At 40.9% G+C, this 13,623-nt stretch overlaps 1 protein-coding gene across 5 annotated transcripts in view; it reads left to right on the top strand.

The window, feature by feature from the left end:
* The first annotated feature begins 268 nt into the window (after nucleotides 1-268).
* Nucleotides 269-13,623, top strand: part of LOC122543077 — a 45,756-nt gene continuing 32,401 nt past the window's right edge. The window contains exons 1-6 of one of the 5 annotated variants that reach the window (XM_043681309.1): nucleotides 269-568; nucleotides 725-1,560; nucleotides 2,783-2,843; nucleotides 5,759-5,813; nucleotides 8,883-9,227; nucleotides 10,532-10,792. In XM_043681309.1, the coding sequence (XP_043537244.1) occupies nucleotides 2,826-2,843; nucleotides 5,759-5,813; nucleotides 8,883-9,227; nucleotides 10,532-10,792 (679 nt within the window). In that variant the 5' untranslated portion in view covers nucleotides 269-568; nucleotides 725-1,560; nucleotides 2,783-2,825. Of the gene's footprint in view, nucleotides 1,561-2,782; nucleotides 2,844-5,758; nucleotides 5,814-8,882; nucleotides 9,228-10,531; nucleotides 10,793-13,623 lie in introns of all 5 variants that reach the window. The other 4 variants (XM_043681308.1, XM_043681307.1, XM_043681306.1 and 1 more) reach the window with 4 other exon arrangements.

The following is a 13,623-nucleotide window of genomic DNA, read 5'->3' as shown; positions in this document are numbered from 1 at the left end:
ATTTGTCTACAAGCAATTCCATTTTTTTAGTTCAGTATTGGTTAACACTTACCATGGCTCTCCTCACGTGGAAAAATCCTGTCGCGTTTTGCTTTACCAAAATGCAACACTTACCTAAATTAAACTCTCCCTGCCCCATCTCAGCCCATTGGCCCATGTAATCAAGGTACTGTTATACTCAGATAACGTTCACTGTGAACTGCACCGCGAATTTAGTTCAGTGACGTTCCAGAAATCAGCTTCGTCCAGACATCTCTCTGTAAAAGCAAAGTCCACAGATGGTGAGAAGCTGGAAGTGCACCAAACTCTGGCAATCGACAGTGAAGAAAAACATCATGTTCGGTTTGAAGACTTGGCCACATTGGTCGTAGACCTTACAAACCATAGTCTGGGCAAGGAACAGTTAAAAGATCGCAGTGTTTCATATTTGAGGTGGGGGTGTGGCGTGGCAGGGCAAGGAGTATGCATGGCAAGTGTTCGTCTGCCCTGTTGAAGGGCTTATGCGTGAAACGACGACTCTTCTGCTCCACGGATGCTGCGCTTTTTGACTGATCTGCAGTCCTAACCAGTGAGCAGAAAACTGGATACGTTCTGAAATGAAGGTCGCAGGAGCCGAAATATGAATTCTGCTTTCATCGTGCCGTCAGGGCTGCTGAGTTTCTCTAACAATATTTTTTTCAAGATTGACAGCATAATCCGCAGTTGTTTTTTTTCGTTTTCGTAGGTCGAGTCATGCTGGGAAGCAGTGGAAGGCTTCAAAGCCCAGAGAAGGCAGAATAAATAAGTTTAAACCGTGACGGAAGAGACGTGGCAGTGAGAGCAGCGGTTGAGTGACAGTTATTGACGTTCCCGCACCGCGCGCCCCCAAAACTTCAAACTGCAGCACGTGATCAGGCTCGCCAACGGTCGCCCTCCTCAAGCTGGTTGGAACCGTCCCCACGTGGCCCCTGAACTCCCTTCCAATTGGCCCGATTCGAATCCCGCCGGTCTCGTTTCCAATATTTTCCTTTCTGGAGGCATGAGGGTAGTGGAGCAGTAAGGTGTCTCAAACATCTACCTCACGTCGCAGAAATAATTATCTTTGTCTGGTATTGGAAACGATATTGGTGATTGACGGTGGGTGGGTGTTTGTTTGCTGGTGGAGTTTTAATGCTGATTTAACGGGCGGGCTGGGGATGTGCGCCATTGAGCGCAGTTTGTATCGATTGAAGGGGTTGTTTCCAATCTTCCAAATACTGCGCGATGCGGACATCTGACATGATATTTAACGAGTAATTTAGCAGGTCTGACAGCTAGAAAACTTAAGAGTTAACGATGAGAGTTTCCGAAAGTGAATTTTGCCCGCATCAGACCGGCTGCTTAATTCCAGCCTTGGGTTCGATTCACACTGAAGCTGTTTTCCTCCGAGTTTGTTCAGTGTTCCGATGGTGATGGTACTCTGCAAGAGTGATAATGGAAGTCGTAATGTTAAACCTTGATTTTGTTTCTCTTGATAGACGCTGCTGAATTTATCCAGATGTTTGTTTTGATCGCTGAGTGCCTGGTTGAAGTTTCAAGCTGGTAAGTCCTGGTATTTCCCATCTCCTCAGATTGTGAAACACAGGAAGAAACCGCATGTATCACCAAATGGTTTAAAGGTCCTCGCTGAGGTTGAAGTTATGTTACTTGATGCATCAGTTTCTGGAGTATGAATTAAAGGAAGGCAATGACCGACTGATAGCATCGTCAGATGATTGATCCACTGACCCAGGTCATGTTCTCGGGGACCTGGGTTCGAATCTGAAATGAATTTGAATCTGGTTTAAAAATCAAGAATTCCAAAGACCATGAAGCCATAATTCATTTTCAGAAAAAAAGATCTGATTCACTCCTTTTTGTGGAAGGCAGTACTTTCCTGGTCTGGTCTATATGTGACTGCAGTCTCACTGCACTGTTGATGGCTCTTGCAGTTAACTATGGGCATTAAATGCTCGTTTGGCCAAAGATGTCTCTGTCCTGTTAATGAAGATGAAACAAATTTCCAATCAATTGTATCAGTTGCAAATTTTACCCTTGATACCAGTTTGCCACATTAAAAGGTTAATGATGTTGGATGGAACAGTTGTCAGAGCTGGTGGTTCTTTTAGATTGGGCTAATGTTTCAGAGGGCATTAATGGCCAATGCATTGATTGCTGTTGACAGTCCCTACTGTAACTGTAATTCATTTTTATATATCAAAATTGAGTGTTTGCTTTTAGGAGTCGAGGCAGATATGGATAATAATGGGTGTTCAAGTTTGATCGAAAGTTTATCAGCATTTGTTTGTCTCTGCATTTGAGTCAAAACCATTATTTGGAAGGTTCATAAATTTTCAACAAATGATGCATGATTGCTTGTGTTATGGGCACATCAAACTCTCAAAGTATGTTAAGAGTGTAATCTGGACCCTAACTCTTTCTTAGTTTAGTAGTAAGCATAAGGTGTTGTGTTCACCTCTTATAGCCATAGTATCGAATATGTTGTGAAACTTGTAAGGCATGGAAAGTTTAAATAGGCAAGGTCTTTTCCCTGGGGTAGTGGAGTCCAACACTAGATGGCATAAGTTTAAGGTGAGTTGACAAAGATTTAAAAATGATCTAGAGTCATTACTTTTGAATCATTGAAATGCCTGTATTGATGGGGTCTTTTTGTGGAACGCAACAACTTTCAGATAATTCAAGAAGTTATCCTTTTGTTGTGGAATTCAGGTTCGTGATTGTACTTTCCTGATTTGACTAATAACTCTGTGTACTTCATCCACAGAGTTGAGAACCAAGATTTAGAAGCCTTCACTTCAGGGTTTGTCATGGATGCAAAAACACAAGTATGTCATTTAATACTGGCAATAGTTCTTTATTCTGAATAAGATTTGAGATGTAATAGCTACGCAACAGTCATAGTATGAAACCAAATTCACTGAAATGGATTGCCTCACGTACAATTCCCAGCATTTAACTGTAACAGAGAGAGCAATAAGAGCTGGTATAAAACCAAATACTTGTGCTTGGTGAGCCAACTATTTCAGCCAAGGCAGTTGATGAGATGTTCTGATAGGTTTATGACACAATGGCCTGTGGGCCACAAATAATTTGATCATTGACCGCTTTTTGAATAGGTTTATAAAAAGGAGAAAGTGATACCTAATTAGGCTTTTAATTAATGTTTTAGCTTGGCTTTGATATTTTTTCACTTGTCAAACAGTCCGATCCTGTTCATAATGCTCATAACTTGTCACTGCATCGCTTCATTAAGAGTCAGTTCCAACAGAAGCGATACATAGACGTTGTGCAGGGGCAATTACCATGTTACTTGTTTTGCGAGACATGACAAGAGACAACCTGAAAATCTGTTTGCACTCAAATTAGAAAATGTTGTACGAGCAGTTGCATCTATTGTTTTTACACTTCTAATATGTTCTTTAAAGTTCTTATGCTGACTGAACGTGTGTTAAATGAAAATTACTTTGATTTCGAAAACATGTAACAAGCATTAGTTATGCTCCTGACAGGTAACTTCTGGTTAAAACCTACTTTTGTGATTTAATTGACCATGGGTATAAGGTTTGGAGTTTCATTCAGTGATGTCATTGTACACTTTTCGAAAGCAGGTGAGATTTGAACCAAGCAGGAAGACTGTCACTGCACCTCCAAGAGACCTCCGTTTTGTCCCTTGACTGTAACAGCCTCCTCCGAGGGCAGGGTGGATGATGCAATCACTGTAGTTCTTGGCACCAAACAGAGGCAATTGCTTTCTGCTGACTTGCATATGGTATCTGAGTTATGATATGCAAACCTTGGGAGAGGAGGAACAAGTGGATAATGGAGAGTGAGCTGTCAGATGATGACCAAGACTGGGCCAGGTGCAGTGAGTGTGAGATCCTAAAAAGAGAGGTTGGTGAGAAGTGTGTTTCCTGCTGGGCTATGAACATAAGGGCCTCAAGTGTGCTGCTGTAAGTTGTGCAGTCACCAATCTGATTGTTTTGTACTTAACTGGAAGGAGGAGATTTGGTTTGATAGGCCTTTGTGTTCCTGTGGTGCTAAAATGAAATGAATTGGGAATGTGGTTGTGACTAATTAATGTTGTATGTCCTTGTCATCCTACTACATGTTAGTTGTATTCAGTGTGGTCATTAAGCACTGCCACTTGTGCTGGTCTGCTTTAATTTAAAGTCGTTAAGAAACAGAATGATCTTTGCAATAGAAATACAGAGCAACCTTGATTATCTGAGGACATGGGTAAGGAGTTATTCATTTGGTTAATTGAATGCTGGGTAACATAGTTTACCCAAGCATTGGGACCTTGCGATCTTGCAGGAGAATCCGATATTTGGATAATCAAATGCTAGATAATTGAGGGAGCAATTACGTAACTATATTTGGAGTTAGGATAACTTTTGAATTATTATTATGTCATGGTTTCACGATCAATCTGCATCCTCCTCAAATCCTAAAAGAGTTGAAAACACATGACCTCTTATGAGCTGCCCAGGGTTTGTCCGCCCATTTTTCTTTTTTGAATGACCCGTGGCTGTTTTGGAGGTTACCACCCATTCCGTATTCTGTATTGTCCATCAAGTTTTGTTTCAGTGCAGTTATTGGTGTACAACAATTGTGAGTTGTTGAACTCTCCCCTCACTCACTCCTGCTTAAATCTTAAAAGGTTCTGTCTTGCAATGTTTTTGTGAGTTTACTGTTGACTTCAGATATGCCAATGTTGCTTGGGAAACCAAGGTGTCAACAGGAACAATCCCCTTGAATTCAAACTGAATTTCAGGCCATTTCACTGACTTAGCTGCCTCAATAGGTTTTTGCTTGAATTGTATCCGGTTTCAATTCAGTACTGAATTGAATAAATTCTGAGCTGCAATAAAGATCAAGCCCAAAGTCAATATTGAAGTACTATGCCTTGATTTTATCCTGGAGACGGCTTCAAGGCGAAATATGTTCTTCGTCCACACAGTTATCTAAGGGTGACATTTTTGATTTTGGTTTTTTTTTGGAAAGAATTATTTCTCGTCCTGTGCGGTGCTCCATAGAAACTTTACTTCTCAAAGGCAAACTAATTTGCTGCAATAGCCTTGTTGACAACAAATGGAGTCCTATAGTTGTGATTGAAACTAGGTTTATAGTTAAGTAAATTTCAGGTGAAACCCACTGGACCATTTGGTTTCTGTGCATCTTGCATCCTTTTCGGATCGAAGCAGATAACCATTGGTTCAGTGGTAATGGTCTCTATCTCTGAGCCTGCGGACCCAGGTTCAAATCCCACCTCACTGCATCCATGCCATATTTGGCCAGGTTCCTGGGGGAAATATAAATTTGAGTTTCTTCGAAAGATGAATGGGAGTCATTTAACACGTGTGAACACTGAAGTGGTTGCTTTTTTTTGAAGAAAGGCTAAGTTAAACTCTGTAGTCAAGGCCTCTTGTGATGCAGTGGTAGTGTCCTTCTTTTGGACTAAGCCATGTCAGTTGAAATGTCACCTGCTTCAAAGGTATGCCAGAACAACTCTGGACAGGTCGGTTGCAAAACATGGGAAGCCCAACAATTGACGGTTCTGTGGCACAGTGCTAATGAACCAGGAAGACCAGATCAACTCTCACCTGGTCCAAAAGTGTTATGTAACATTCCTGAGATAAATAAAATCCAACCATATTCATTGAAACATAAGGTTGATTTTATTCTGAATGTTTGTTTGTTTGTTTTGGTGTATGTTTTTACATGTATATTACTGTCATAGGAGAATCTTTCATCGAACAGTCATCGACTGAAGAAAGCAACAAGGAATGCATCTGGTAGAGTACAAAAGTTTGCCCATATTGCTTAATGATTTTAATAACTTGTTTATACAGTGCTCTGTGAAACGTCCAATGTAGTGGGTTATTTTGGATCACAGTGCTGATGTAGCCAGTTTACTTCATTATGTTTGCTCGGATAGTGCCAAATGCCTCCGGAGGAGGTCAGGTATTTATTTTCTTTTTATCTGAAATGTGATATTGCTGAGATGCTGTGTTTCTTCAGTATTGAACTGGGATGGGAGAAACTTTTGTCTTCATGTTGATGCCATTATCAGAAAGATACCTTGTCGTCACAGTATTGAAGTTCAGCAATGTGGACGTTTCAGAAGGAAACACGTTTGGGAATTGGTCATCTCGATGTGTGGTAATTTGAAAGAGAAGTTCATGTTGTGTGGGTTTTACGTACAGAAAATAACTAAATTGTCTGTTTCCATTTTGGATCTCACCTGCAGTTAGTCACGCAAGGAGGATGTGTGGGAAATCATGTGCTGCACCTGAGGGAACAGGAATGTACTTTGCCTGACTCCACCCCACCTTCAATTCATATAAACTTTCACCATGTCAGTGGTGGTGTCAAATTTGGTATATTTTAGCAAGTTAAAAATTGCACAATACTAGCTCCTTCATCAGGTAGCTCGTGGGGCAGGAACTTAAGCAGCACTCCAAAAGCGAGTACTTCCAAATATACCTGTTGGTCTATAACCTGATGTGTGATTTTTAACTTCATCCACCCCAATCCAACACCAGTGGCACCTCCTCAAATTTTAGGAAGTTAAATGTTTTACATAAGCATGGGTTGTTCGACCTTTAGGAGCATTTGAGGAAGCCTAAAACTTGAACAAGCATTGCAATGGGATAGAGTCTTTTAAATGACTCCAAGAGGGTTTTTTTGAAAGTTTATGTAGATATTGCAATGAGGCAAAGGTCACACAAGAACTTGGGGAATGACTGTGGCCAGGTGATTGAAGATTCAGTGCAGGTAGCCTATTGTGAACAGTGGTTATAGTTGGATTTAAAGTTTAAGATAGTTATGGATAAGGATATGACTGGTTCTTGGGTAAGATTGCTAAACAGGGAGAAGGCTCGTTAAAATACTGTGCAGGGACTGGAGAAATTAGGTTGTGAGGGTGCAGTTTGAGGATAGTGGGACACTTTTTTCGAGGTCAGTTGAGGAGAGTTCAGGGCATGCAAAGTCTTGTGGAGATGAAGGATAATGATGGTAAGATTCAGGAACCCTGGATGATGAGCGGTATTGAAAGTTTATTCAGACAAAAAGAAAGCTTGTTTAATGTTTAGGAAACTGATATCCTTAAGGAAAATGAAGGAAGCAGGGAAGAGCTCAAACAAGGAATGAGGAAAGCTAAAAGAGTCTACAAGATATCTTTGGCAAGTAAGATTAAGGAGACTCCCAAGGCGTTTCATAATCATATTAAGAGCATTATGTGGGATAAAAGGGAATTCATGCATGGAGCCAGAGGAGATGGGTGCAGTGCTCAATGAGCACTTTGCATTGGTTTTCACCAAGGAGAAGGACATGGATGGTGCTAAGTTGAGGGAAGGGAAATTGATGCTCTGCAGTATGCTGATATTAAGAAGGTAGTTGTTCTGGGTGCATTGATAAACGTTAACTTCAACAAGTCCACAAGGGCTGATGGATTTAGGCCACAATACTGAGACATGTGAGGGAGGAGATTGTTTGGGTCCTGACAGAGATCTTTGAATCCTCTTCAACCCCAGGCAAAAATCCAATTGACTGGAAACAGCCCAAGTTGTTTGTTACGTTTAAGAAGGGAAATTATTGCGGAGGCTGATTAGTGACAGGATTTTGTCACATACAAAAGAATAGACCTGTTGGCAAACCAGCATTTTTTTTTGTGGGGGAGATCTTGGAAACTTGAATTTTTTTAAGGAAGTGACGAAGATGACTGTGGGTCAGGCAATGAATGTTTTCGATCTGAACTTTCCTGAAGTGTTTGATGAGGTTCTTCATGGCAGGCAGGTCCGGAAGTCACTTCGGATCCATGGTGAGTTGCTGTGCAGGCATTGTTCATACATAGGGTCATTGTGGAGATCTGTTTTTCTGTTTGGATGTCTGTCACCACTGGTTTTCTCCAAGGATCAGTGCTGGCGCTTGTATTATACATTAAGGACTTGGAATGTTGGTGGTCTGATCAGTCAGTTGCTGATGACAAAATCGGACCTGTTGGTAGCAAGGAAGGTTGAAAACAATACAGCAGAAGGTTGGGTGGAAAAATAGCAGGTGGAGTAGAATCTGGGCAAGTGAGGAGATGAAATATAAGAGGAAAACATGGAACAAAAGACAGATGGAATGTAATCAGAGTCCACACTTTCCTGAAAGGGATAAAGCGTCAAAGAAGGCAAACAGTGTGCTTGTCTTCACTTGATGCATCAAGTTTGTAAGTTGGCAAGTCATTTTGGAGCAATATAAAATCTTCGGCTAAATTTGATGTATTGTGTGCACATCTGGTCATCACAATATAGGATGAATGTGAAGGCTGGAGAGAGGATGCAGAAGAGATTTACCAGGATGTTGCCTGGACTGGAGTGCTTTAGCAATAATGAGAGATTGACGCTCCAATGAATACAATCCAAATGTGTTCAAAGGCTGAGGAGCGATGATCGAAGTATGTGAAATGTTTAAATGGCTTGGATATGGTGGCTAGTTGACATTCCTTTCGTTCGGTTGGAAATGTCAAGTAGGGGGCTTATGTTGGAAGTGAGAGGGGTAAAGTTTTAAAGAACATGTGAGGGGTAAGTTTATTATGCAGATGATGATGGATGACAAGAATGTGCTGCCAAGGGAGGTGGAACAAACTGGTCGGGTAGGAACATTTAAGAGTCATTTAGACACATGAACAGGTAGTGAATAAGGGGATATGCACCAAGTATAGGCAGATAGGATTAGTTCAGAATGACATGATTTACAAAGACATGGTGGCTGAAAAGTTTTTTTTTTTAGCTGCATGGTTCTGTGTTGTTTTAAATGGGGCTAATTTTGGGATTGCAGTTGGTGACATGAAAAAATATTTTGTTTCTGATTAACAGGCAAAAGGAAATTGAGGCATGATCCTTTGCGTGAAATAACAATGTCAATAGTTGAAAATCAACATCAAAGCACCAGGCAACAGTTTTGTGCAAGACCATTACAAGCCAACAATGTACTGTGTTCACCATTAAATTTACAAGAAAAAGAAAAGGTAAAAGTTGGCGATTTAACAAAGTGTCATCCCCGAAATGGGCAACTAGCGATTGTTTCTGAAGGATCACACGCAACCTGTCCAAGTGCCTCAGATTATTCGACCAAAAAGTCATTAGAATTAGACCTCCAGACCGAAGACTTAATTCAATCTGATGGCTTACACCGGAGACATGTTGGTCCAGAAACTCCAGGTAATGTGTGGGCATATACTAAGTTTCTGTTTTGAATTAATTTGGTTAACTTTATCGCTTCGGTGCTGTTCATGAAAATGTGTATTTGGTTTAACATTGTCATTTTTTTTGTTCTCTGGAATGCCTGCTTTTCTGATGTTTTCTCTGTTTCTGTTTCTGCTCCCACTCTTGTTATCCGGGCCAGTTTTTATCTGTGCTTGAGTCTCTCTGCACAACCTCTAAGCCTGATCTCTCCTTTAAAGGCTCGGTGTAATTTTTATTTTGGCTCCAACTTTGCACTTGTAATTAAGTTATTGGCTCAACTGCATGGCAGAGGTAAATTTGCTTGCATGCGGCAGCCATTGCCACAAGATGGAGCCTGGTTCATCAAACCTGATCAAGTGAATGTAATTTTAACATGATTTGGCACAGTGATAGTGTCTCTATCTCCTGAAGTGCTGTTTCAAAGGAGTGTTCGAATGTCTGAACAGGTTTGTAAGAAAACGTGTTTAGTTTTTTTCTCTTTGTGAAGATCTTTATATTTTCAAAGTTTTTTTTCTTAAGTATTTAAATAGTGAGGAATCCGTGTACTTTTAACTTTGTGTTTCAAGATTTTGAAGCTTTGATCAAAATGTCATGGATTTCCTTGGTGCACTGTATTTATTTTATTTTGATATGTTTTTTGTAAGCTATTTTGGGTAAGCGTACAGACAAAAGGTACTGTACTTCAATCTATTTTGTACATTGTTTGTTCTGATGGTCAAATGTCTGTAGGAACCTGTATGGCTACATGCATACCTGTGGACATTGTAGTTTGTTTCACTCAAACTTGTCATTCAGGAATACAACACCATATTTTAAATGAGGACATTGTGGACTCCAACCTGTTTCCAAAACAGTGCCATCATGTACAGGTGCAAGTAACCCAAAGTGCAAAGTATGAGAATGAATTAAAACAAAGTGATGGGAAAATTCATTGCTATCTTTTTCTAAAAAAAGTAATAATTTTGCTTATCTTTATTCTTTGCAGTTTGCATCTCTGTCCTTCCTCACCCTTCCAGTAAATTAGCAACACATCCAATTGAACTAAGACACAGTTGAATATAAACCTGTCCTCTCTGAAATTGACACACTTAACAGTAGGAGTAGCAAGAATGTTTAAAACCAGAAACGTTGATCATCCCAAGCCCAGTGCATTCAGGGCAGTTGAAACTTGCATCTGCTTCAAAGCTGTGAGCAAGCATTGCGAGCATGTGGATCCAAACTTGGATGTTGTCTAAATTTGCATTGCTTCTTAGAAATTGATTGATTATTTTGTGTTGCAGGACCAACAGTTGAAACACTTGAGAGCATTGGCAAGAACAATTCTTTTCGAATAACGCCGAATGATGGCATCAGGGCTGCTGTGCAGAAAACAGAAAATAATGCAAATAAACAATTCCATGGTCTGATGAAACAGGACAAGGCACAATCCCCTGCTCTGGTTTCAATTTGTACAAAAACACCCTCCACTCCAATGCATTTTTCAGTGGTCACTGAAAATCAACTGGGAGTCACAGCAGACATATTAAACCTTAAGTCAGCAGGTAATGGAACTGAGCGAAGTGGTGGAATGTCATATGTCTGGCTGTTACTGGTGTTAATTGAATTGCCACACTTGGCTCTGCTTTCTCTGATCTCAAGAACAAAAAAATCAACTTGGGTACTTGTTCATCCAATATTGTCAGCCTTTGGAAATCTGTCTGTACAGTTAGGAGAAATGAATTGGCTTCAATAGCAGGTAATTGAACCATTGGGTTTAAACAATAAATCAAAATAATATTTGAGCAGGATGTGCTGAATCTCGTTCTGAGAGATGTTGTGGCTGAAATTGTTCAGTTGGGCAAAATTTATGGGTAAGTGATAATATTGTATGGTTTGTTGGTGATGGCAAAGACTGAGGAAATAGCTCCATGGATTGGTTTTGGGAATCAATTATGTGTTGATGTATTTTGATGAGACAGATTGCAGAGTTTCGCGATGGTCCAAAATGTAGACGTGAAATTTGTCATAGCCAGGCATGTGGAATGGGCAGACATAAAGTGATGCAGAGAAGGGTCAGGTGATTGTTTTCAATTAGAAGTAGTAGGGGAACACCATATCAAGTGTACAGTTTTAAAGCAGGTGTCTGAACAGAGACCTTGGAGTTTATATGCACAAATGGTTGTCAGCAATAGAACACAATCATAACGTGTTTAAGAATGCGTTTGGGATCCTGGGCTTTGTAATTGGCAGCATAGAGTTGCAAAGCGAACAAGTTATGGAGTACTGTCAATATTCAGTGCCACACTTTCGAAAGGAGCAAGAGATTGGAGAGGGCATAGTCAAGGTCATGACTTGCTAAAGCACTCCAGTTCTGAAGAACCTGTGTTCTCTTGGGAGATGGCACACGATTATTTCCTAAGATCATAAAGTGGAATAGATGCCTGCTCCACCATTTCAAACCACCATTCTTCATATTATTTTGTGCTTTCCTTGATTCCCAACTGATTGAATTTTTTTTTAGCCTTAAGTAAACTCTAGGACTCCACCCTAGAACACGATGTGCAAAGAAGTTCCAAAGACACTGAACTGTCTGAGAGAAGTAGTCCCTTTTCATCTTAGTTTGAATTGACTTTTAGTTCTGAGTTGACATACCTCGTTTGAGAGATTATGCCCTTGGTCTGAGCCTCTGCCTGTCAGCATTTATGCTGTCCAGCCCTTGATTGATTCAATATGTTTTAATGAGATCCCCTCTCATTTTTCTCAATTCCAGTGATTGGAGTCCCAAGCTTTTTAGCCTTTGATCTAAAGACAAGTCTATCCACACCAGGAATCAACCTAATGAATCTTTAGTGACTGCTTCCAAGGAAATTATTATTTTTGCTTAAATAATGGGACCAAGTACTGCAGATGTTGTTTCACCAGCACTTTTGTACAGTTGCAGCAACGCTATCCTACTTGGATACGGACCCCCCGAAATAAAGGACAGCATTCTATTGACATTCCTGCTGTGCTTGCATGTAAGCTTTCTGTGTTTACTGTGCAAGTACTCCCAAGTTCTGGGTGTTGCAGTATTTTGCAAATTTTCTCCCCTTTTAACTAATACTCTGTTCTTTTGTTCACCCTTCCAAAGTACCCACCTTCACATTTTCCTACCCCTGCAATGCCCATGAGGCCAACTTGTCTACCGAGCTGGAACTCTTGTGGGGCTCCTCAAGAGATCCTCTTGTGATGCATTGGTAGTGCATATACCCCAAGACATGGAGGCCTGGATTCAATTCCCACCTGCCCCTGAGGTGTGTAATAATAGATCTGAATAAGTTGATGTAAAATAAAATTACTAATTTAAAAACAAGAGCTTTTGTTTTTAAAGTCATGGCATCCCATGTCTGGGTCAGAAGGCCCTGGTTGAAGTCCCACTTGCTTCACAGATGCATCATAATACTTTTGAGCTAGCTGATTAAAAATATCAGCATAGCTACCAGAAGTTGAATAAACATTTAGCTCAAAAAGATCATAAAGCAGACATAGAAAAGAACTGTTGTGATGTTGTGTTGTTGTTCCTCGCTCAGGATTGTGGAGGCTGGATTAGAGACTCACATGCTCCAGAGGTACTGCAATGGACTAGACCAAATGCTCTTCAAAATTTTTTTTTAAGAATCCCTCCAGTGTGGAAACAGGCCATTCAACCCAACAAGTCCACAATGACACTCAGAGTATCCCACCCTGACACATTCCCCAACCTCATTACTCCCCTAACTCACCTAAACTGCACTTCTTTGGACTCTGTTTGGGGGTGGGGGGGAGGAAGCTGGAGCACCTGTAGGAAACCTATGCAGACTCGGGGAGAATGTCTCTATGGAGTTTGCACAGACATCTGAGGCTGAACTCTAACCCGGGTCTTTGAAGGTCTGAGGCAGCAGTGCTAACCATTCAACCACTGTGCCGCCCCAAGCAAGCATAGCAAGGAGACGGCCAAATCCTAATGTTTTGTTTTTTTAAGGCAAGTATAAGGTGCTTGATCCAAATGTAATTCAATTGGTTACACACTGCATTGTCAATCTACAGTTAAAATAGAAATGCAAGAAGGAATTGGTCTAACTTAAACTTTATTGACAAACTTAACACAGCAACAGATTATCTAATGACTAAACTAGGGTGGCACGGTGGAACAGTGGTTAGCACTGCTGCCTCACAGCACCAGAGACCCGGGTTCAATTCCCAACTCACACGATCCAGCACCAGAGACCCGGGTTCAATTCCCAACTCAGGCGACTGACTGTGTGGAGTTTGCACATTCTCCCCGTGTCTGCGTGGGTTTTCTTCGGGTGCTCCGGTTTCCTCCCACAGTCCAAAGATGTTCAGGTCAGGTGAATTGGCCATGCTAAATTGCCCG

This window comes from Chiloscyllium plagiosum, chromosome 42, assembly GCF_004010195.1.
Source record: "Chiloscyllium plagiosum isolate BGI_BamShark_2017 chromosome 42, ASM401019v2, whole genome shotgun sequence".
Classification (NCBI taxonomy): Eukaryota; Metazoa; Chordata; class Chondrichthyes; order Orectolobiformes; family Hemiscylliidae; genus Chiloscyllium; species Chiloscyllium plagiosum.
Note: the sequence above shows the minus strand (reverse complement) of the source record. Positions and strands in the feature narration are given on the sequence as shown.